This window comes from Gouania willdenowi, chromosome 22 (assembly GCF_900634775.1).
Source record: "Gouania willdenowi chromosome 22, fGouWil2.1, whole genome shotgun sequence".
Taxonomy (NCBI): Eukaryota; Metazoa; Chordata; class Actinopteri; order Blenniiformes; family Gobiesocidae; genus Gouania; species Gouania willdenowi.
In genome coordinates, this window is record NC_041065.1 from 16,571,045 (window position 1) to 16,594,464 (window position 23,420).

General features: G+C 38.5%; 1 protein-coding gene across 4 annotated transcripts; it reads left to right on the top strand.

Annotated features, from left to right (window-relative positions):
• Positions 1-264: 264 nt before the first annotated feature.
• On the top strand, positions 265-22,843 carry letm1 (leucine zipper-EF-hand containing transmembrane protein 1). Of its 4 annotated transcripts, none has more exons than XM_028437477.1 (15): positions 265-546; positions 8,237-8,294; positions 9,099-9,573; positions 12,352-12,495; positions 12,795-12,932; positions 13,446-13,649; positions 14,884-15,003; positions 15,257-15,388; positions 15,716-15,874; positions 16,094-16,210; positions 19,600-19,734; positions 20,259-20,452; positions 20,806-20,838; positions 21,461-21,617; positions 22,561-22,843. In XM_028437477.1, exons 1-15 carry the CDS (start codon positions 462-464, stop codon positions 22,705-22,707), a joined length of 2,298 nt encoding a protein of 765 aa, XP_028293278.1. In that variant the 5' UTR covers positions 265-461; the 3' UTR covers positions 22,708-22,843. The 4 variants fall into 4 exon arrangements, with proteins under 4 accessions (XP_028293278.1, XP_028293279.1, XP_028293280.1 ...); XM_028437478.1 differs by having other exon boundaries at positions 21,479-21,617; XM_028437479.1 differs by lacking the exon at positions 20,806-20,838.
• Positions 22,844-23,420: the final 577 nt, after the last annotated feature.

Here is a 23,420-nt window from a genome sequence, read left to right on the forward strand (position 1 = left end):
CAATGACTGCAGTAAGTCTGTTTTTTGTCTGTGTAACAGGCTGTTCTTAGGAACGCTAGACTCATAACATCGATGGTTCTGTTTGAGTTTATTTCACTATAGCTATAACAACCTGCTAACAATCTATTATCCCTTACGCGTCCATGCGCTGCTGCCTCCACAAAGCACTGCTCCAAGATGGCGGCGCCTCCACAGTCGATGCAGCGTCTACGTATAAAATGTCTATGCTGTGATCTCTGAAATAGACACTCGGGAGCAGCCCAGCCCAGCTCCCTGACGTCACAGAGAAAGAGTGTCTGACATGGCGGCTCACTGACAGTGCTGTTTGTAACTCTCACAACCTGAGGTTCGGCTTGATTCCTTTTTTTGTGTCGAGGGACGGCTTCAGGTCGACTCTACGCCTCGACTGGAAGCGATTAGCCGCTTAACGAAGCACACAGGGAGTGACCCGCGGCCGCAGCATGGCGTTAATCCTGTTCACAAGGACTCGGACGCCTTTAATAAAGACCTCCCGGTCTCTAAAGAGCGAGTTCAGAAAAGGCAAAGGTAAATAAATCAACTTCTATTTAATCATTATTTCCATTTCTATCCGTTTAGAGTTGGCGTTTGAGCGTTGACCTCTTTTTTTTTTTCTTTTTTATTTATTTATGTATTTATTTTCAATGTATACAGACTGAGAGCTACACTTAATGCACTGTAACCTCTTCAGGTGTTTTTAAATGGTGCTGTGAGATGATTCGGCCTCAGGTTATCTGAGGACATCAACGTGTGTTACTGCGTTACTGCAACCAGAGGAGACGCTGTTTACGTCTGTTGACTCAGCTTTTCCTCTCCCTCTTTGTTGTAATGTTAATACATATAACGAGTATTTTTTGTTTAGATAACACCCTTTTAAAGTTTGAAAGATAATTTGTTTTTATATTTATTGGAAGGATGGGATACACAAAACGTACTCGTCTCGGACATACATATTTTCGGTGTCGTCTGGGTTGGAAAAGTACCAGAAAACGTAAACATTTTTCGGGAACTATATATATTTGAATGAAATTCACAGTCCTTATGTTTCAAGTATCTGATTTATTTATTTATTTATTTATTTATTGAGCATAGGAATTATATAAAGGCGCATTTTTCCCACCAAAAATGATTATGCCATTTGGAGAAAAAAATAGTTTTTCGATTAATTTCCCTGCCGGTGTACAAAATGGTTTATTTACAATATTACACCGGCAATGAAGCAAATCAGCTTGTTTACATTCTGCCTGTAGGACAGTCAATTATTGCACATAACCAATTATTGCACTACCTCACTTATACTCTCAGGATTGTACATAAACCAAAAAAGTAACAAATTATTAATGACTACACGTTTAAAACACTTTTAGAGTAGAGTATTCAAAATACAAATCAATTATTTATTTCGCAATTCCCACAATCTAAGATCTAAATAAAGAAACCCCCAAATTACTACTACTACTACTATCACGGCAAATAATAATAATATAATGCATTTTATTCATTGTGCATTTTACATTCATAAATCTCAAAGTGCAATAAAAGACAATAAAATCATTAAACTTTACACGATCAGGATTTTTGGGCCGATCACCGATCAGTGAGTTTAAAAAAACTCCTGAGTTAAGCTTTAGTTAATTCCGCTTTAGGTCTGGGGGTTGGGAAGGCTCTGATTGGACGGGGGCGAACATGACGTATCACGTCTATCAGGAAAAAACACAACAAACCTTTTATTGTCGGCTGTAACACAGAAGAACTGTTTTCACCTTTATTTTGATTGTAGTTTTGAAGCAACAGCTCGACAATAACACAGTTTGTGTGTAAACGTGGCCAGTGATACGATAAAACAATGCACTGGGAGCATCTACAGATAGTTTCATCACGACTATGACGCCATTGATCGGATCGGCAAATGAAGACATTACAGTCGATCACATTAATTGCATAAAATGCAAAATATCGGCCGATTCTTTATAGCCAATCAGATCGGGGTAAAGCCTAAAAATCATGATTGTTTGTCCTATAAATGTATGTGTTTCCCTTAGCTCTGGTCTATAATTAAACTAGTCGGTCCTGACGGAAACTGTAGTGGACCGGCTGAGAATTCTGGCTTCAGGCCCAGATGATCAGACACATTGCACAGAGTTCACAGGGAAAGGTTGATGCCTTAAATAACTCTTAATCAGATGGATTACAGTGACATTTTCCCCTCTTGAGATACTTTTAGAAAGCATACATCAGAGTTCATGCTGATTAGTTGTAGTGATACGTTACAATTATCAATCTGACAAATACATTATGATGAATTGATGACTGGGTTCAATTATCAAGAACAACCACGGCTCTGAGAAAATAAAGTTTCTGGGTGAAAATGATGTTTTTTAAAAGTGATTCAAAACAGTATATCAATAAAGTAAAATACAGGACATGTATGAGAAAAGTCAGACAGCAGTGAGGCGTGCCATTAGTGGGGAAGATGGGAAAGAGGGGAGAAACGAAGTACAGTAATCAAAACACGTAACAAATATAGACAATTTAAAATAACAGAATAGTAAAATTATTTTTATTCGGGATGTATTTGGAGTTTTTGATGTTGACATTTTTAATATTTGCGATGTCAAATATACTCGTGTTGAATGATATGAGCTTGTTTTAAAAAGGTTGGTAAATCAGTGACTGTTTTTTACTGCTGAGGTTAGCGATAATAACAATAAAAGTGACGTTTATTATCTCAGAGGTTCAAAAGTAATGTTTAAAGTCTTAACATTGACCTTTGGGCTCACGACTCTCTCTATTCTTTTTTCCGTATTCTGTTTTGTCCTCTTTTCTTCCTTCCTGCTTACTTTTGTTGTTGCTTTGGCAACTACATCCCATCAAAACAAACGCTATTGCGCTCTTGCTTTGACAGTATTTCATTTGAAATCTAAAAACACAACTTTTTGTTTTGTTCTGTCGTGTGATTTTTGTTGTAATTTATTTAACCCAACAAAAATGATTTAATAATAAATGATAAACTGAAAAAAAGAAGATAAAGTATGTATCCTTTCACACTGGCCACGTGGCCATTTCCTGAATGTATTTTGAGGCAGGTGAAATGCTCTGAATTGTTCATTTGAGTGACTCAATCGTGGGGGTTGTGATAGCGTCAGCATTGAAGTTCAAGACTGGTCTCTCATTTCTTGTTTGGTAATTTAATGCTCACATAGGGCCTTATTCCTGTGCGCTTACGTCTTTTTTTTTATGCGCTTGCAGTTACGCGTGTATTCTCCCATCCAGACTCTTGACATGCCTACCGAGCGTAAATCTGTGAATGAAGGTGGTCTATGTGCTTCATTTACAAGGAGGCAGACTGGGCCATTATGTCATTTTTTTTTTGGGCCATCTGGAAAACATGGAGAATTTCTGAATGCTTGCAAAGGCCATTGAAATGTGTGAAAATGATAAAGCACACACACTTATAATTTGAAAATCCCTTTAAGAACAGTGTAACAAGTTTATGTGATAAGATTATTACAGGGTAATGAATAGTGAAATGCTGAACGGTTAATTGCATTTGCGATATTATCGCAATATCATAAAACACGGTTTTCTAAATGCAAAGGCTGCAATTTTTAATTTTAATTTATTTATTTTTTTTCTTGTCCCGTCTTGTTCAGTTCAGAGAGTGTTTAAGAAGTGCAGTCCACATGTTTCATAAAACGTATGTTGAAGATGTAAAGCCACAGATTTGTTTGCTTTATTGTTGTAATCTGTGCTTTAAAATTTATATTTTATATTTATTTAAAGTTTAAATAAATCTGAAATTGTTTATTATGAAACAGATTGATTTATTGCTTGTGTTCATTGAAAAATACATGACAAGAGGCCCTTGGAAAAATAATCGCATATTAAATCGCAACATTGAGGAAAAAAATCGCAATTAGATTATTTTCCAAAATCGTTCAGCCCTACCTGACAGTCACACTCTCAACTCTGCAGAGCAGATTCTCTGCATCCATTGTGGCTTGGATCATTTCTTGTGAGTGCTGCTTTAATCCCATCAAAGTAATGATCTTTATAACGTGGACCAAGTAGAGTCGCAATGAAGTGCAGATGATCTCTGTGAAACCTGGGTTGACTAACAGTCTATTTTCTCTTCTAATCTCAAATTCATGCTGCTGATGTGCAGCCATGCATCAGGCTTGCGGTGTAGGGGTCCATGTGTCGACACTAAGGGCTGTGTGTAGCTGTGGTGTTGATGTGACACAGAAATATAAATCTCACCTGAGAGTGAACTTTATACTCCGTGTTCCTACTCAATCTCTGCTTAGAAGACGCTTTAATGCTCAGATGTATTGAAATACGTCCACATACTCTAGGGGTGAGTATTGGCATCTATATTGCAATACGATACGTATCACGATCCTTGGGTCACGATATGATATTATTGCGATATATAGTGATATTCTGCCCAGTTAATATCAAAATTAAACGTAGAGATGAAAAACCAAGTTGCTGTGTATGTTCATCAGAAGCTATTGATCATTCAGAGGACAAAATGAGTCAAAACTATTTGCTTCAAAACATCCTATTCATTATTTATTATTAGTGTTTTTGCACAGAAAGAAAATTCAGTGTTACACACTGCCATCATCAAATAAAGTGCAACAAGTTTCTTTTCACTGAAACTACTGTGTAGAAGTCTCAAGGTAACCATGACAACGTAATGACGGCATTGTAACAACTGTAGGTGAGAACATTAAGGATAAATCACCCCGAGTTACTGATAATGCACAAAAATAAGAACAATTTATAATTTATCCTATTGTGTCAGTTTAAACACTGATCTGAACAGATTATATGAAAGTGAAATGTCTGTGCATACATAAATATTGCAAGCATTACACACTGCCATCATAAAATCAAGTGCATCAACTAACCATTGCAACACATTGAAAGCATTATAACCACTGAAATATTGCACAATACACAAAAATAGTGATTAAATATATGAAAAAAACAATTAAATAAAAAAAATTGGCTCCCAAAAAAATCGCGATATTTCGTGAAATCAATTTTTTTCACACCCCTAACAGACACGTTGACGCATTTCCAGACATGCGTCCGCTGACCGCAGTGTTTTTATCATCACAGCTTCCTGTTTCAGCCGGGTTGTTTTGGTGAATGTTTTTGGCCGAATGCAGTTTTGGCCCATTTTTTTGTGGAAGGAATTTTCGGTGCATCACGACTTAAGAATGTCTGCGATCCTGCAGAGCGTCCTGCAAATACAGAGAAGATGAGACATTGTTTGCATCCAGTGAAACAGACCTGTTGGCTTATTACATAATAAGCTCAGTGTTTTAAATTGAAAATGTTGAATGCTTTATGGAGCTGATGTGACTTGAAGTCAAGCATCATTTCAAATGTGTCGGAACCACTTTAGGTATCCATCCTCTGGTGAGCACGTTATTTTCGCTTATCGTGTGATCAAACTGTGGCTTCATGTTACAAGAGTTTCATTTAACGAGCTACAGCCGACGCACTAACCTCACTGTGCAGAGCTCCTGTACCCACAGTCGTCCCAGGAAAAGGAGTGGTCAGCATGGATAAAATATAATGAAATGTAATACATTTTGTCCCGTCTTGAAATGCCAAATTTGTAAATGGTGAATATATTAGAAATGTCGATGGTCAATCCTTTGGCATTCTTGTGCTGGGTTAGGATAAGGGTCATTAAGAAAGGACACTTGGGTTGCCAGAAATGGCTTCTGCACATGCACATGCACATACTGTACACATGGTAAACTCAAGACTGGGACAGTGGGCCAAATGACAAAAACTAAACAAATCTCAGAGTACTTAAAGACAGCTAAAGAGGGCTGGTGAGAATGTGTATTTCATGGATTATTTGGTATTTGTTCATGTAATCAACATTTCATTTTGAAAATAGCAGATGTATTCTATTCTTTATACATCTGTAAATAAAGTATAGTAGGTCAAGTTTCAAGGACACTTGTCTTTAACTAGCACTCTTAATTAGTTCATATTTGACATGTTTTATGTAAACATTTTACGTTTTCTTATTGCTAAAGGAATGAATTATAAACAAAACTTAGAATTCTGGTGTTATTGTGAAGGTCACAGTGCACTGCACAGTTGGTGCTGCTCTGCACTTCCAGGGAGTTCCCTGTGCTACAGTAGAGGTGACATTGTTCCAGTAAAGTCTGCGTCCTCGTGTCTGTCATGTAAACCAGTCCTTACTGGAAACACTCCAATATGCCATGTGAGAAGAAAGGGTGGAGCACATTGGCTCTTCAGTGATTGACAGTCAGTGTACAGTGTCTCTGTAAAGCCCCTCTGTGGGCCTCAGTGTGTAATTCACATTCAAAACAGCAACAGAGAGCAGAGCAAAGAGAAGCAAAGCAAAGTCTAACACACACACACACACACACACACCATCTACTGAGGAATATTAACTTGCACCACTAAAGATAGTACAGTTTAGGAATATATTCCATTAAAAGTTGGATAATCATTTGCACTGTGGGTGAAACTCACTGGTATTTTGGTGTATCTGGTGTTCATTTCAACAAATGACTGGTTAACTTTAAATTTGAAATTTTTGTTAAGTAAATATCCTTTAATTTGATTTTTTTAAAAAAATAGATTTTTCATAATGCAGTTGATCAAAGAAATGTTTTATTTAAAAAAATATAACAAACAAAATCAAACAGTGGTAATATATTAAATATAATGTTATGATACAATGAAATAGAGATATTTAATAATTAATAAAAGAAAATGAAGAATGCTTTTTTATATATAATATTGAAACTTAAAACAAATTAATCAAAAATCTAGTTTTAAAGAGTAAATTCTGTGTTTTCATATAAAATGCACATACAAATGTAAGGATGGCATCATCCCCTTCAAAATAGAAGCACACAATCATCATCAAACTTTCTTAGCTAACCCAGTGGAAACGAGTATGCAACCCACATTTGGGTCCCGACCCACAAGCTGAGAACCACTGCTCTTAACTGTTAACTAATACATTACATTATACGTGTTATTTACCATTTGCTTACGTGATCAAAGTTAACTTTACTGGTAAAAGGTGTTGTTTAACCTTCCTACACAATGCAGTTTCAGATGTCAAACATTTCTCTGTTGTAGAAGTGATGCAACTTTGTGCCATTATATAAGCAATGCCATGCTGCTGCAGACACCATACAGTCTCTATGCTGAAGAATGCTGATTTTATCAATCATTGAAAGAGTTAAAAAAAAAAAACACCTTTGATCAGAATGCACCGTGTACTGTTTAACAGCTTTTTAATTTATTTTTACTTGCTCATGTTTTCAGAAAGTCAGAACTTGCTTCAGAAATCCGGGTTTGGGTCACTTTCTTTCACACCTTTCAAGTCTTCTTGACTCATTTCCATGTTTGCTCTCCTGAGAGTCCTTCACTGACTCTCAGGACAAACAAACAAATAAATAAATGCCAGTGAAAATATTACCTCCTTGTTGGAGGTATTAATACAAAAACACAGAACACGAACAAAAACATGCAAACCCTTTGTTCTTTACTGTGTTAATGCTCAGATTGCTCATTATTCTAAATGTTGAGATTGAATATTGATAATGTAACTCTTAGATCTGATACGATTGCATTTCTTTTTGTCTTTAACATACAAAAGAGCATTTTTTGTGTTCGTCACAAGATACCATGATTACTAGTTGAACCGTACCACCAACTGCCATGACGGCTCACATTATCAAAGTTCTGTTTTCTCATGCTCCTAAACATACAGGAGAAAGATGTGGGAACACATTTGAACCATTTTAGAATCTTTATCGGTCTTTATAATGTGCATCAGATTGTGACATTTTGTCAGCAAACACACATATAGTATGCCGATTGTTCCAAAGGTGGGACTATAACAACATAACCCACGTATACATCAGACTAGGTTTGAAGAACCACACAGTTGTCAACAGACGGTGTGTGGAAAACAAGAGAGACTAATAAAACCGGGAGAGAAAAACTGTTTTCACTGACATACGAGATGAGACATTTAGTCCCTCCCCCTCCCTCACATTAATTTAAAAAAAGTATAATAGATGATACCCTTTTAGTCTTTTACATGATAGTTTTTAAAAACGTACTAGATTTGTTGAAATCGAAGTATCTGAGGCATCTAATGAGATCACGGCTGATTATTTTTGGTTCTTCCTTTCAGGTAAACTTCAAGACAGCCTCTGTTTGAATTGCACAAGCCTCCGCCTCTCCAGTTCAAAGTAAGTCAGTCGCAGACCACGACAACAAAATCCAACATTTCAAGATCCATATTTTGTTCACACTGAGGTTTTTGTTGTCACCTAATATTACAATGCTTCACTTTATCGTTTAAACAACAGATGAATGAAACATTGCTCAAATTTATAGATACTGAGGTCGTCACTCTCTACAGTGGTTTGGGGACCACAGACTGGTTCCAGTCCATGGACCATTTAGCACCTTTTATGTACAGTATGTTCCAGTAATTTTAGTTCTAAAAATTATCACTTTCGCACTCGTATTTACTTCCCTTGACTGCATTTGATTAGCCCCGGTGCTGAAGTGAGGGTGTGCAGATGCCGCCGCAGAACGTATTTACTGCGTGGAAGTTGCGTGCACTGCACAAGACCCAGATCTCTGCTTTGGTGACATATACAGTAAAGTGGTGGCCTTAACCTTTGGGCGATTACAGTAGTAACACCATGAGTTAATGACAACGTAATGTTAAAATTGTCACTCTTTCTCTTAAATTCATAAAATCTTTAATAAATAAATATAGTCGATACTTTCTGTGATTTGCTGCCCTCTGCTGTTCAGTTCTGGCCTTAGTTTGTATATCTGATACTCTCTCTAAAACAGAGTGACTACTAGTGGACAAATGAGGAACAGCATTTACTTTGACTGAATAAGTAAGCATAATGTGTTCTCTGTAGTTCTCACAACTGTGTTTGACAACTCTGTACTAAATGTTCTGGTAGCATCTTTTGGTAGGCAACCTGTGAATGATTTCCTTTGTGTTCTTTGTTTCCTGAACCATTTCTCAGGTTCGATGGCCACCGTCTTAGCAGCTTGTCCCAGCTCTCAACATTCAGTCCTTCACGTCCACTTTCAGACGAGTTTTTGGGTTCCTGTCAGAGCTCAGATTCCCAGCGGCTCTTCTGCACGCTCCTTTCAGCGTCCTCCCCGTTCTCCAGTGCCCAGTGGGCGGCACCACAAGGGCAGAACGCTGTCGCCATCAGATGGATTCACACCTCCACGAGGAGATGGGATGATTCCAAGGTGGAGAAGTCTCTGCGCTCGCTGAAGGATAAGACCAAGAAGCTGGAGGAAGGAGGGCCGGTTTACAGTCCCACGCTGGACGCCGAGCCTGTCAGGAGGACACTGACACAGCGAGTAGTGGATGAAATCAAACATTACTACCACGGCTTCAAGCTGCTGTGGATCGACACCACCATTGCAGGGAGGATGCTGTGGACGGTGCTGAACGGACATTCTTTGTCTCGCCGTGAGAGGAGACAGGTGGGAACTCAGATACACACTATACAACTCTACCTGAACCAAACTTTTTCCTCGACCATTAGGCCAAAATTTCAGAGTAGCAGTAGTTAAACCAACTGTTTTCCTTTTTAATTTTCCACTTTAGAGATTAAGAAACACATTTTCACTTACAATTATTTATTTCTTTCCTTCTCCTTTCTACATTTTGAGCTACACTTTGACTCCAGCAGCCATGATATGATACCACTAAGATGGTATTAGCTGTTGGAGCGGCTGTATGGATACTGCCAGTACTAATCTCATAAAGCTCCAGGCTGTCGGATGTCGTTTAGGGGAAGGTGAGCAGGTCAGCCGTGGTCAGACTTGAAGTTAATGTACCGTACTCCTCAGTCTGATCTGAACTGCGCGTGACGCGTCGACACAAAATCCCTGCTGTACATAGGCTCGCTTCTGCACTCTGAAGTATCTTTTTAATGAGTTCAAACTAAATTTTCAAATCAAGATGCTCATTATTCAAGGTTTTCTCTTCTTTGTCATGTTTTCTGCTTGATTGTAGGTGAAAAATCCTGTTCCACCGCCTCCTAGTGACTAAAGAGGCCAACATTTTCCTCAAACTTTTTATTAGATGAAATTATAGTGTCAGCCTCATAGATCAATGAATCGAACAACATTTATCCAAAAAGAGAGGAAGAAGTTTAAAATTACCGCTTGAAAGTTTGCTTTCATTTCTACTGAACACCCCATTTGTTAGATCTTTTTTACGCATTGCATTGTTGGATGGAGAATCATATGGACTGGGGCACAGAATAGTTTTTACTTCATTCTGATGTCATGGGGAATATTGGGAACAAACTAGAACAAAAATTGTGTCAAGTTCATCACTGTCCTACTTGCCTGGCGAAGAAAAACAAGAAATCGCAGTAAGAATAAAGTACAAATGTCTTCTATGCTTCCGTCTACAGGACTCCACATCCCACAATGCAATGTGGGTTGTAGTCTAAACGGTCGAGTTTTTTTTTCGTTTACACCTTGCATCCACACGACAGCGAAGATTTGGATGCCAAATACAATAACTTCTGAAAACCGGTCCCTGAGAGAGAAAGTCTGAGAACGCCACCCACTGGGGCGCCGTGCAGACGTATACGCATACTTTGCATACGATGATGCAATAGCCCCACCTCTCTCCTAACCCACATGTGTGAACCCCCACAACAGCAACAGTAATAATGTCAACAAAGCAGAAGCCCTACCTTGTCGTCGGTCCACAAGCAAATCTCCTGTCCTGTCTTTGTCTACATCTCTATCATCTTTTCTTTTGTATATCCTGTTTTTTTGTAACACGAGTTTTATGCACATCAGGTGTCTTCTTCTTCTTCTTCTTCTTCTGCTGTATTTCCGGCAGAGTGGACGCTTTATTGTAGCGACTAGATCCTCCCGTACGTTCCAGTGTCTTGCAGGTCCTGCAGCACAGCCTTAAAAATCATGTGGTTGTTCTCTTTATGACCAAATAAAGAAGAAAAAAATTAAGAAAAAAAACCTCTACTACTAATCCAGACATGCTTACAAATAGATGCTGCCTTTTTCTTAGTGTCTTCTTCCTTGTTTCAGTGTATTTCTGTGGCAGCATTACAGCGTCACATACAGGCCCCTAATTTTTACTACACCTTTTTTTGCCTTTTCGTGTGGACGCACACATAAATACTCATTTTAGGGCAAAGCGTTTTTGTTTCGTCTGTGTGGACGGGGCCTAAGATTCTTGCAGCAGTGTTTGAATGATCTTGAGTGTAAAGAAGCTCTACAGCATTTTTTTAGGTGCATAAAAATAATTGTGGGAGGACCTAAATAAAGTGTCCTGCTGTAAAACCATCAATTCTGAATACAGATGTGTGTTAAGAACACAACAAGACATTTATTCCTGTGAAGGGAGGTTGATTAAACCAGCGATTCTCAACTGGTGGGTCGGCGACCCACTGTACTGGGTGGGTCGCAAACAACTAGTCAAAAATAAATAAATACTCAATATGCCTTTTATTTTTAAATAAACTTTTCTTTTGACAGGCATGCTGTGAAATGCATGTTGCACAGGAAAATGTTTTTAAAAAGATTATGTGTTTTCAACAGCTATTTTTGAAAAACAAAATTTGGTTGGTTTAATTCTAAAAAAAAATTGGATCGCGATTTAATGACCATGGCAAAATGTAGGTCCCAGGGTGAGATCAGTTGAGAACCCCTGGTTTAAACGTCACTATTTAGATGCACAGAGCACTGAAGTGAGTGACTGCTTAATGTTTTACTTCCTCACCTCACCACTGGGCTTATGTTGAACTATTTATTTTCATTCAGTGCATCAGGCTTTTCTCCTGACCTTCCTTTCCCGCTTTCTCATTCACTTCCTTCTCTACACATCAATAGATATGTGCACAAAGGCCTTTCTTCACCGAAATCCTCCACCCTGCTGGCTCACTGTCATGCAGGTGGATAGAATAGAAAGAAACCCTCAGCCTCCTCCTTCTACAGCTTTTATAGAAACATGTGAGGTCCCAGAACAGTCAGACACATATTTAGCAATCCCTGACTTGTTTTGGATCCAGAGTTATTTTTATTCTTATGACAAAGCAATAGCAGAACAATTATGAGAAACAGTGTCATTATTATTCATTGATTCAATGTTTATTGATTGTACTGGCTTTCTTCACTCTTTCTACTTTACTGTGTAATTATTTGAGCCCCCTCGTATCCACATTTTGTCATTGTCAGTGACTTCAGGTCACCAGCCTCTGATTCTGTTCTCCTCTCCAGTTTCTCAGGACGTGCGCAGACGTCTTCAGACTTCTTCCCTTCCTGGTGTTCATTATCGTTCCCTTCATGGAGTTCCTGCTTCCCATAGCTCTGAAGCTCTTCCCCAACATGCTGCCATCCACATTCGAGACTAAGACCAAGAAGGTAAGCAGATCATAGACGGGCATATGGTTACATACATACTTTAAAGATCCTTTTCAGGAAATCACATTTAAACTTGCACAGTTGGTGGCTGACTAAATACTTTTTTGCCCCTCTGTACATACATACAGTACATACAAATAAAAAGAAAACTCATCCTCCTCATTCCTTTGTTGTTGGTTGATGTAAAGCTGGTGATGTTTTTTAATAAATGCTTTTGATGGAGTACTTTGTCTGCTGCGTTAACTACATGTTGGGTCAACAATGGAGACGTTACATTTTTGAAACATCTTTTTTTTCAGGAGGAAAGACTGAAAAAGGAGCTAAGGGTCAAACTGGAGATGGCCAAGTTCTTACAGGACACCATCGAGGAGATCGCTCTGAGAAATAAAGCGGCTCAGGACACCGTGACGGAGGAGTTTTCCACCTTTTTCCAAAAGGTAAGTGTGAGAACAGATGACAGAAAATCAACTCAGGATAAAGAATAAGTGCCCTGCTGCTTTAAGGGAATCCCTCTACATCAAGTTTTTTTTTTTTTTTGATAGAATAAATACTTTTTTTCTGATAGAAATATTCAATTAATTCTGACACCACATCATAAAACATTAAATGTTCTTATTTTGAAAGTTATGTGGTTACATTGGTAAAATAATTTCATCTCAACAATATATTCTCACTATTTCTCTTTTCCTAACGTGGATATTTTGCTGTGCCCTTTTTTTTTTAATTTAAACATGAAAACAAAAAAATCAATTATCTCATCCTTCCATGACATGTCATTGGAAAGGCCAGCTTGTTCTCTTTAAGTCCCACCATGAAGGAATAAAGTTGTTCAAAATAGCAAAAAAATAGATAGAAAAAAAAAGTAAAACCCACAAACATGAGCAACATGGCTTTTCATGCCTCACCTGAGACTTCTCTCACTGAGTTTAGATTTGTTTCCTTTGCTGTAGATCCGAAACTCCGGCGAACGTCCCAGCAATGAACAGATCATCAAGTTTTCCAAACTGTTTGAGGACGAGCTGACGCTGGACAACCTGACCCGTCCTCAGCTGGTGGCTCTCTGTCGCCTCCTGGAGCTGCAGTCAATCGGCACCAACAACTTCCTGCGCTTCCAGCTCATCATGAAGCTCCGAGCCATCCGAGCAGACGACAAGGTGCGAAACATACAGGGTTAGGGTTTAAAATTTGGCATACTTTCATGATTGCCGCAAACTGATTTTTAGGTTTTTTATGTCCTGATCTGATTTAGAAATATCCAAACATAATAAGGATTTTTATTTTTTCTATTCACCAAAAGCATTTACATTATATTTTGTAAATTTCATCATGAAACTAGTATATTAACATCCATAATAAAGGCAGTTGTTTGGCACTGCTGAACAAAAATACTGAACCCACCGCTTTATTGGCCGCATTCTAAAGCTTGTTTTTGAACGTTTAGTTCATCGTGAGGTTTAGTGGCTGTTCCAGTTCAGTCCTCCTGCTGCAGATGTGACTGTCAGTAATATTCTGCCTTCTGACAGCCACTTTCACTGGGGCGCTTCACCGTATTGGCTGCACCCTCAACTTTGAATGAAAAAAAATAGTCACGTATACGATAGAAAATACAGTACTTAAAGTTGGTCATTAGAGTCCATAACATTTGCTTTCATCAGAGATTAAAACAAACAATCAAAGAAGCCAAGGAGGTAATTGTTCCTCGACAGAGTCAGATACTTTAATAGAGATATGGTGATTGAACTCTATAGACAGTCTGCGATACAGAAACATGTTTATAAGGTAGCGGCTGTCTTTGCTAACGTTATTTACAACAGCCCACTGCTGTGCGATGTTGATAAAATGTTCTGCACACCTCTCTTTGTAAATCAGAGAATGTAAATAAAGGTCCTTTCATTTGACAATATAATGCACATATATTTTTCTTGTACCTTTGATGATTAAATACAGGCTGTGTGACTTAAAAGCCTTAGTTCTATGTATGACCAGTCATTGATTATATTTTAAGTTACCTCGATCAATAGATCTTGGTTATTATTCACATATTATCTTATTAGTAAATGTCTAAGAAGCAATTTAAAACATAGGACATGGTGTAAAACTGAACACTGCTTTCAGACCTGACACATTCTGCTTCTGCCTCAATCTGCCCACCTTGTGGCCAAGAGGAGCACTGACCTCCATTAGCAGGCCAAAGACTACCGACCTCCCTTTGACAAACTCTATTGCAATAAAACATGAACATCAGACACACGAGTAAAACTTTCATTCTCAACCATGTTGATGAATTCGCCCACTTTCTCTCTGACATGAAACTTCATGAATCTTTGAATACTTTAACATAAGATTGCTTGGTTATGATGTGGTGACTCGTGTTGTCTGTTAAACCAGCTGATTGCAGAGGAGGGCGTGGAGAGCCTGAATGTGAACGAGGTCCAAGCGGCCTGTCGAGTCAGAGGGATGAGATCCCTCGGAGTGACAGAGGACCGACTCAGAGAACAACTCAGCCAGGTAACCAGTGTGTTTAACAGTGATTTTACAGGATAAAACGAGACAGGTGGATATTAGATGTGATGGAAGAGGTGGAAATGACATGGAACAGAATGAGATGACAAAGGATGGGAGAAGACACATATTTTGGCTGTTTTATGTTAGATTTTATTCCAATAAAAAACAAACTGTTTTTATTTTCAGTTCTTCATCTCTTCTTGTTAGTTTGGTGATGTTTGAGCTGATCTCTGTTGTTGTCCCTGATGTGATGCAGTGGTTGGAGCTGCACCTGAACCAGCAGATTCCCACATCTCTGCTGCTATTGTCTCGAGCAATGTTCCTTCCTGACACACTTTCTCCTGCTGACCAACTGAAAACCACGCTGCAAACGCTTCCTGAGATGGTGGTACGTCCAACCAAAATAGTAATTAGATAGCTTCCAGGAATTGTGTGTGGATATTCTGATCGTTTAAGTTTCTTTATTTGTAAAGAATAAAGAAACTTAGAAGATGCTTTCCCATCTCTGGGAATCTTGGCATTCCACGCATTTGCAGATAGTTCAAATTATCTTATTGGAACGATAAAAAGAATAAAATGTTTTTTGTTATATACCAATAATTATCGTGCATACCTACCAAGGATGTATTTTTGGCACAGTGATTTTAGCCAAACCAAGCTCTATCTTAGTTTGTGTGAGTGCTTTGTGGTGTTAGTGACAGTTTCTCCTCCACAGACCAAAGAGGCTCAGATGATGGTGGCAGAGATGGAGCTCTCCAAAGTAGACAACAAGACCAAGCTAGAGACGACACTGCAGGAGGAGGCTGCGATACAGCAGGATAACAGAGACCGACAGATGGAGAGGCTGGCCGACGCTGCAGAGAGAGCTGCCAGGGTAAGAATAACAAACTTTACATCTTTATTGTCCTGTCACAACTGCATCATGATTAATTGTAAAAATTATTCATTTCAACACCCTTAATACATAAAAATATTCAAACACAAATGCATACATTCATGCATTCATTCATGCAAACAATACATACTTGCATACATACACACAGAGTACATACTGTACATAGTTTTGTTAAATGAAATGAATAATGTGACACAGGAAAATGAGCTGGAACTTGAAGCTGAACGGACAAAGCGTGTCGAAGACGAGCAGGCTATGTCTAAAGTTGACTCGGAGATGCTGAGAGATACAGCTCCCGTCATCAAGGCCATGAAGGTACAGTCCACATATCGTAATTTCCGGGCTATAAAGCGCACGGTTGTATTTGCCGCATTACAATAATTTAGCAATTTTCTAAGAAAAAACCACACAAATGCCACAGACTAACATAGGCCGCACTCTATTGGTTGATGACGGTGCCCTTCAGACAACTTGGCCAATCAGAACGGGCAGGTAGGCGGGCTTCTGTACTCATGTTAGGTTGCAGGGAAATGTTCGTGTTTCAACTGATAAGTTTCCTTTACTACATGAAATTTCCTCCTCACTGCCCCACGTCTACATATCAGTCCATTTACAGCTTTTTATGGTCAGTTTTTACCGGAACCAGACTGATACACCGCTTCATCCACTCTTCTTAACGTGAAATACCGAGTGATCATATGGAGTCTGACTCTTAGTCAGGATACGGACGGGATCACTTCTAAACAAATCCAACGTGGTGATTTGGCGACTTGATGCTGTTATGCTACTATTACAAGCTGGCTAACTTTTACTGTAGATAGAGTGGAGATCAGAACAGCCTGAATTCAGCCTGTATCCAGGCTGTTCTGATATCCACTGCGTCTGTCCGTCCTCATTATGGAAGCGTCTCCATCAGCCTCAGAGTCCAGAGCACCGATCAATCCTGAACAAACCTAATGCGGTGATTTAACAACTTTATGCTGTTTGTCCTTCTATTACAAACTGGCTGACTTTTACTTCATCCGCGCTGCTGCTGCGGGCGCTCGCTCTCTCTCTCTGACAACATTTCTCAACGTCGTTGCGATGACGAGGCATTGTGCATCATGACAGAATGAGTGATCAAAATGATTCAGTGTGAGCAGGAACGATTTAATGTTAACATTTTCATTGTTCCACCTGGTCTAATGTGACGGAGCTCAATTTTGTGGCAGCATGAAGCTTATAAAACCGGGAAAAATCCACAATGTAGCCGCGTCATTGTTTAAGCCGCAGGGTTCAAAGCGTGAGAAAAAAGTAACGGGTTATAGTCCAGAAATTATGGTATATTACAGCAAAGTTTGTTTTTTTTCACTTGTTAAATGAGTTTTATCTCCAACATGGTGAGATCTCATACGGAATGTACAAAAATCAATTTCTGACTTGAAAAAGATTGTCTTCTTGGTATAGAGCGGATGTTGTTTTATTTTGAAGTAGACTTGTACAAAATGATTACCTTTAGGTAACATATCGATGTATAGTTAATAAGGTAATCACTGTCCAGAGGGTGACACGCAGGAAAGGTGGACAGTAGCAGATTTTAAATGGTAAATGGACTAGATTTATATAGCGCTTTATCCCCACACTGAAGCAGTCTCAAAGCGCTTTACATATCAGCTCATTCACCCAATCACTCTCACATTCACACACCAGTGGGACAGGACTGCCATGCAAGGCACTAGTCGACCACTGGGAGCAACTTAGGGTTCAGCGTCTTGCCCAAGGACACTTTGACACATAGTCAGGTACTGGGATCGAACCCCCAACCTCTCGATCAGAAGACGACCCTCTACTACCTGAGCCACGGTCGCCCGATTCTTAATACCTTCATTTATGACTGGATATAAGCCACTTGTCTGAATGTTGAATGTGGTGGTTTGGATAGCACCACATACCTCCAATTAAGTATAAAATAATAAAAAATAATCATGACATTTTTTCAAAAAAATCTACACCGTTATTGCTTTATGTCATGTTGTATGAAAGTTTTCTTTCAGCATGTTTAGCGTTTTGTTCTGAAAAGTTGGCCAATGTTGTATTAACGTGTGTAAAGGCATGTATGAACTGATGCTTCTTCCTCACTCTGAATGCTGTGCCATGTGCTCCTCTCACTCTGCTTCACACAGTTTGAACAGTGGCAGACTCTGCTGCGCTTCCAGGTTAGGTTTGACAGCTACATTTCCTCCCCAATGATGCGTTCTCACCCTGAGTGTGAAGCAGCTCGTGCACTCTCTGATTCAGAGGATTGCTCAAATGATAAAATGTTCATCTGTGTTTTGTGCAGCAGGAAAATCACACACACGTTTTTAGGACTTATTTTTGTTTTAAGACGATTCTTTTTCTTACTATTTCAACAGTATAGACTGTTTTGATATGAAAATGTCAATTATTGATCTTTTTTGTACAAAAGTTGTAAAAACAAAAGTGAGACAGTAAGACACAGTAGTTTTCAGTCCTGATAACGTGTACTTGATCATTTATGACGCTGACGTGACAATATATTTCTCTACACAGAAATAAATCATTTTATGAAATCAATATTTAAAAATGCACACCAAATCAGTTTTTAGTCCTAGTAACGCAAAAATGCATTTATTTTTGCATTATATCAGGATTGAAAACAACAGGGTTTTTCCTCATTTTTGGCTAAATGTGCATATTTTATCAGTTAAATGAAAATATTTGATATTTATTTAATACAAATTTTCATTCTTTATTCGAGAAACACATTCTTGCTCTATTAATGACTATGTTTGAAGAAGTGCTTAACAGGTTGTGCACAAGCTGTTTTTCTCGAAGTCTACACAGACGTTTCTGTTTATTTCCCAGTCTCTCCCAGTTTCAGTCTTCACTGGTCGGTCCTTTCTCCCATGACTTAGATTAGACATCACTTGTTATGTGGGATTGTCCTTGTATCTTCTCCAGCTTCCTTTTTTCCACCAGTGGTGTGTTTATGGTGTGGTTGCACAACATGGACCTTAAAGCTCAACACACAGATCGGCCATAACAATATGACCACGGGTCTAATATTGTGTTGAACTAATTTTCTCTTGCTTCGGAGATGCACTGATATAGATTTTTCCTAACTGATCGAGTAACTGAACATTTTGGACTTTTATACCGCATTTTTATTTGACACTGTGCAGGGGCTGTTTAATATTTGTTCTTGAAGCCATAATTTTTTGAAGACTAAAAACAAATAATCCATTTTGAGAACAGATAACTGCAATTAATGACGTTTTTGATATTTAAAACATCTCCTCTGCGTCTTTCAGAGGTTTTTTTGACAGTCTGCATTGGGCATTTCATATTCCTTCCAAACGTCATCATGTGTCGTCTTTCCAGGTGAGCGATATTGTAACTTGAAGATGAATCTTCCACATATTGCAAACAGTAAATGTTGAAGACTTAGAAGGCACTCCATTCCCATGTTTGAACTAGCTTAGCACATAGTGGATCTGGCTGGGCTCTTTTTTCTGATATAAAGAAATGAGGAAAGTTCTTATTACCTGGCGAGTAATGTGCAGATCCCTACTTTAAAGGCATCATGTTGTGGCTGAGATGTGTACAGTTATATCTGTCTCTAAACTGTTGTATTAAATGTCTGAAAAAGCAGGTACATTTCCAGTTGTTTGTTAAGTTTCAGGTGCATTTCCTCTTCGTTTTAGGGAGAGGAAATCACAAAAGAGGAGATCGACTTGCTGAGCGACGCCTGCTCAAAGCTGAAAGAGCAGAAGAAGCTGTTGACTCTGGAGAAAGAAGAGCTTGAGGAGCTGAAGGACGACGTCCAGGAGTACAACGAGGTGAGAAAGAAATCTGCAGCTGAACACACATTTAGTAACTTTAATTTCAATTAGGTGCTTTGTCCAATTGGTGTTACAGTTCAGCTATTAAACATATTGTCATGTGACTTGTTTTTCATAGCAACTGATCACACCAAGTGTTCTTTTTAGTAACTAGTAAACATGGAATTGTTGCCATTGGTGTTACGGTTTGACTGGTGATCATGTGGCTCGTTCTGACTTGTTTTTACACTAACTTTCATTTCAATGAGATGCTCATTGGTGTTACAGTTTAACTAGTAGGCATATTATCTTGTGACTTGTTTATTACTGTAACTGATCACTAAGTGCTTTTCTCAGTAGCTAGTAAACATGGCTTTGCTCCCATTAGTGTTACAGTTTGATTGGTGATGAGTTTGCCTTATGAGTCATTTTTTTATAGTTGCCGTGATCACATTGAGCGTCTGTTCCAGTTGGTGATAGTTTGACTAGTGATCATTTTATCTTGTGACTGATTACTCTGTGGTTTCTTTACGTGTTTTAAGGATCTGGAGGAGATTAAGAAGGAGTTCTCTAAAGCCGGACAGGAAAAAGCTCTGGAAGAGTCTAAAGCCAGCCGGCGTTTGTCCAAGAGGGTGAACCGCATGATTGGTCGCATTGATAACATTATCGGGGAGTTGGAGAGGGACAAACTCATCCTGGACGGACAGGTGGACAGTGGAGCAACTCCTCCTGTAGGGTGAGTGCTCATTAAAGCCTGGCACATACTCACAATAACAGACGCTATTCATCTGTGGATAATTCTTCATTAAAGCGATTTTTAAATGCAGCGCACGCACATTCGCTTTGATTGACAGTCTCCGCTACAGGAAGTCGAAGCCTATTGGCTGGGCGATCGCAGTGCAATTTTATATTTGTATAGGGGTCTATAGGACTATGGCGGGACTTGTATACATTGACGTATATGAATGACCATACCATACCAGTAGACCCTAGTAAAAGACTTGTTGTCATTTTTTCCGCATTGCAAAAGATTGATTTTATGCACTTTAGGGCTGAGTTAACTCCTGATTATTTTTTGATGTTTTACAGATTGTTCTTGACTAAATTTAGCAATGCTACGAGGTAAGAGCAGGTAAACCGCCATTGCTCACTGAACGCTAACCGTGCGTCGTGTATTGGTGATATGCTGGAATAAAAAGGAAGAGTTTGATTTCAAACATTTCTGAAAGAGTCAAAGCATAATTTGCAACCTCTGCATGGATTGACTTGTGTTTGTGCAGTTTGGCGGCTTCAATCTTCTAATACTGAATCGAGTATGAAAATACAATCTGACTAACTGAAATTCCTTAGACATGAACATTGTCTGTTTTCGGTAAATGGTTTTTGCGAAAAAGAGTAAATCAGATAATGACTCTTAAAACTCAATTTCAACTTTTTATGAATACAATTTACTCATAATTGAATATCCTCTCACAAGGACTATAGGAATCTGTGTGAGAGAAGATTGAAAATTTTAACATGCGGGCTATGAAACAGAAATGCAAAGAACTGCTTATTTTTTACACTAAATGTGTATAAGTGTATCACAGTTACAGGCATTTCACCTAAAATTAGGTTTAGTATGTTGTGAAATCAAATTAAAATGTCAAAAAATCTGCTGATTCGGTGTGATTTGGGAACCTTGAACGCCACTCTCGCCACATACTGCGTCCCGTTGATGGTGGTAATTGTTTTCTGTATGCAGTCTGTTCTACGCCTTCAGGGAGAACCTGATCAGCATTGACGAGCTCATCGGTGTGATGCGTCAGATCCAGAACATTCCCGAGCACAAACTACAGAGCATCGCTGAGGCTCTAGACGACAACAAGGACGGAAAGATTGACATCGATGATGTCATAAAGGTGCGTCCGTGGCTGAAAGATCAAACTGTTCTGACAGGGTTAAAGGCTACTACGTTTTTAATGTAATTTTAGAAGGGAACGTCTTGAAGGTACTTTTCTGAAACATTTTTTACCTTTAAATCCAACTGGTGGAGCAGCCGTTTTCAGCAGGATGTGATGTAGAAAAGTCAATTCTGGGGCATTGTTTACATTAGCTCCACCTTCAGTCTTTGACGTTTCTCTTCGTTTGTAGCTTTTTGCTTTCATATTTAATTCATACTTTGTGAGGTTCAGTTTCTCATGATGGAAGCATATGGTAGCTTCTCTGTAGATATGATGATATCTTGACAAACACAGAGTTAAAAAAATGACTAAAATGTACATGAATTTTATTTATGACCAGATTTCTCCGACTGATAAGCACCTCTTTCCGGGAAATGTACTTATTAAAAGCGTGGACTTGATATCTGCAGTTCGGGAAAACCAGAATGTTTTTGGAAAAATATTTGATACGAAGTTAAACTAGGATTGCTCAGAGGTACAGCAGAAATTAAATGTCCAGAAAACCAATAGTATAGTTATTTAGTTATTTAGTCCTGTGTGTAAATAATGCAGCTGATTGCAGGCTGCGGCTGCATTGTGTGGATCAGAAATGTCAGTAACAGCGCTAGATGAACTCCAAGTAGCTCCAACACACATCCTGCTTAAAGTGGCTGCTCTATCAGTTGGATTTGTGTGAATAAAACTGTTCAGAAAAGTACTTTTGAGGCGTTTTTATATGAATGTGTATGTATTTTGAAGTAAAAGTACCCTTAAAGTAAAGGATGTGTGTGATCTGGCCACACCTGGCTTTGATCAATATGCACTTTTTTACAATAAGGGCAGGTTGGAAAGTTGGGAAGCAAAGCAGTGTTTGCCTGTCTCTTATTAATAATGAAAGTAGTATAAATGATGTGTGTTTCAGGTGGTGGAGCTGATCGATAAAGAGGACATCGACGTGTCCACCTCTCAGGTTGCTGACATCTTGGTGATGCTGCAGAAGGAGGAGAAGTTGATTGGGAAAGAAAAGGCCAAAGAGAAGGCAGAGAAGGAGCAGGTGGCCAACAGCTAACGGCCTCATGTTCATCAGAAGTCACAGAAAACAGCTTCATCTTCATCAATAATCACAGAAACCTGTGGCTGCACGTAAACAAGCTGTGGAAAATAACACACACAAAAAAAAAATAGTCCAGGAAACGACGCACAAGCATCAAGCAGAACCTGCAACGGAGGTATTTCTCAGTTATTTTGTGTTAGTGTAATTTGACTATTTATTGGACTGAATGACGTGACATCAGGATTGTTCTGGAGAATCTTCAGTGAAGAGATAAATGTTTTCCTCTCAGATGAATGAGGATCATTTCTGCACTTTTCCAAACTAAACTCGGTTTTCATCATTCCACCAAATTCATTTGTTTTTTCCTCACAAACTCATTTTGTACTTTCTGACCTGGATTATAGAGGCTGCAACCACACACAGGGAATGAATGCATCAGATGTAAAAATAAACAAAGCAACATATAAATAAGTAAATATAAAAAGTAACACAATCATGAATTGTTAGGAATAACTTCATATCATATATAAATTAATCATTAAAAGAATACAAATGAACAAATAAGTGTAAACAAATAAACAGTTAAACAAATTAATAAATCAAATTTATAATTGTAATGCATTATTAAAATTGCATTATCAGATAATTAGATTTTTTTTAATAACATTTTTTTTTAATTTAATTTATATATATATATATATTATATAATACTAAATAGCAATGAGTGG

Excerpts from the sequence above, each read along its gene's own strand:
- letm1 (XM_028437477.1), top strand. The coding sequence starts at position 462 with ATGGCGTTAATCCTGTTCACAAGGACTCGGACGCCTTTAATAAAGACC. Across the intron at positions 15,875-16,093 it reads CTGCAGAGAGAGCTGCCAGG|GAAAATGAGCTGGAACTTGA; the intron begins GTAAGAATAACA and ends AATGTGACACAG. Across the intron at positions 16,211-19,599 it reads CCGTCATCAAGGCCATGAAG|GGAGAGGAAATCACAAAAGA; the intron begins GTACAGTCCACA and ends TCTTCGTTTTAG.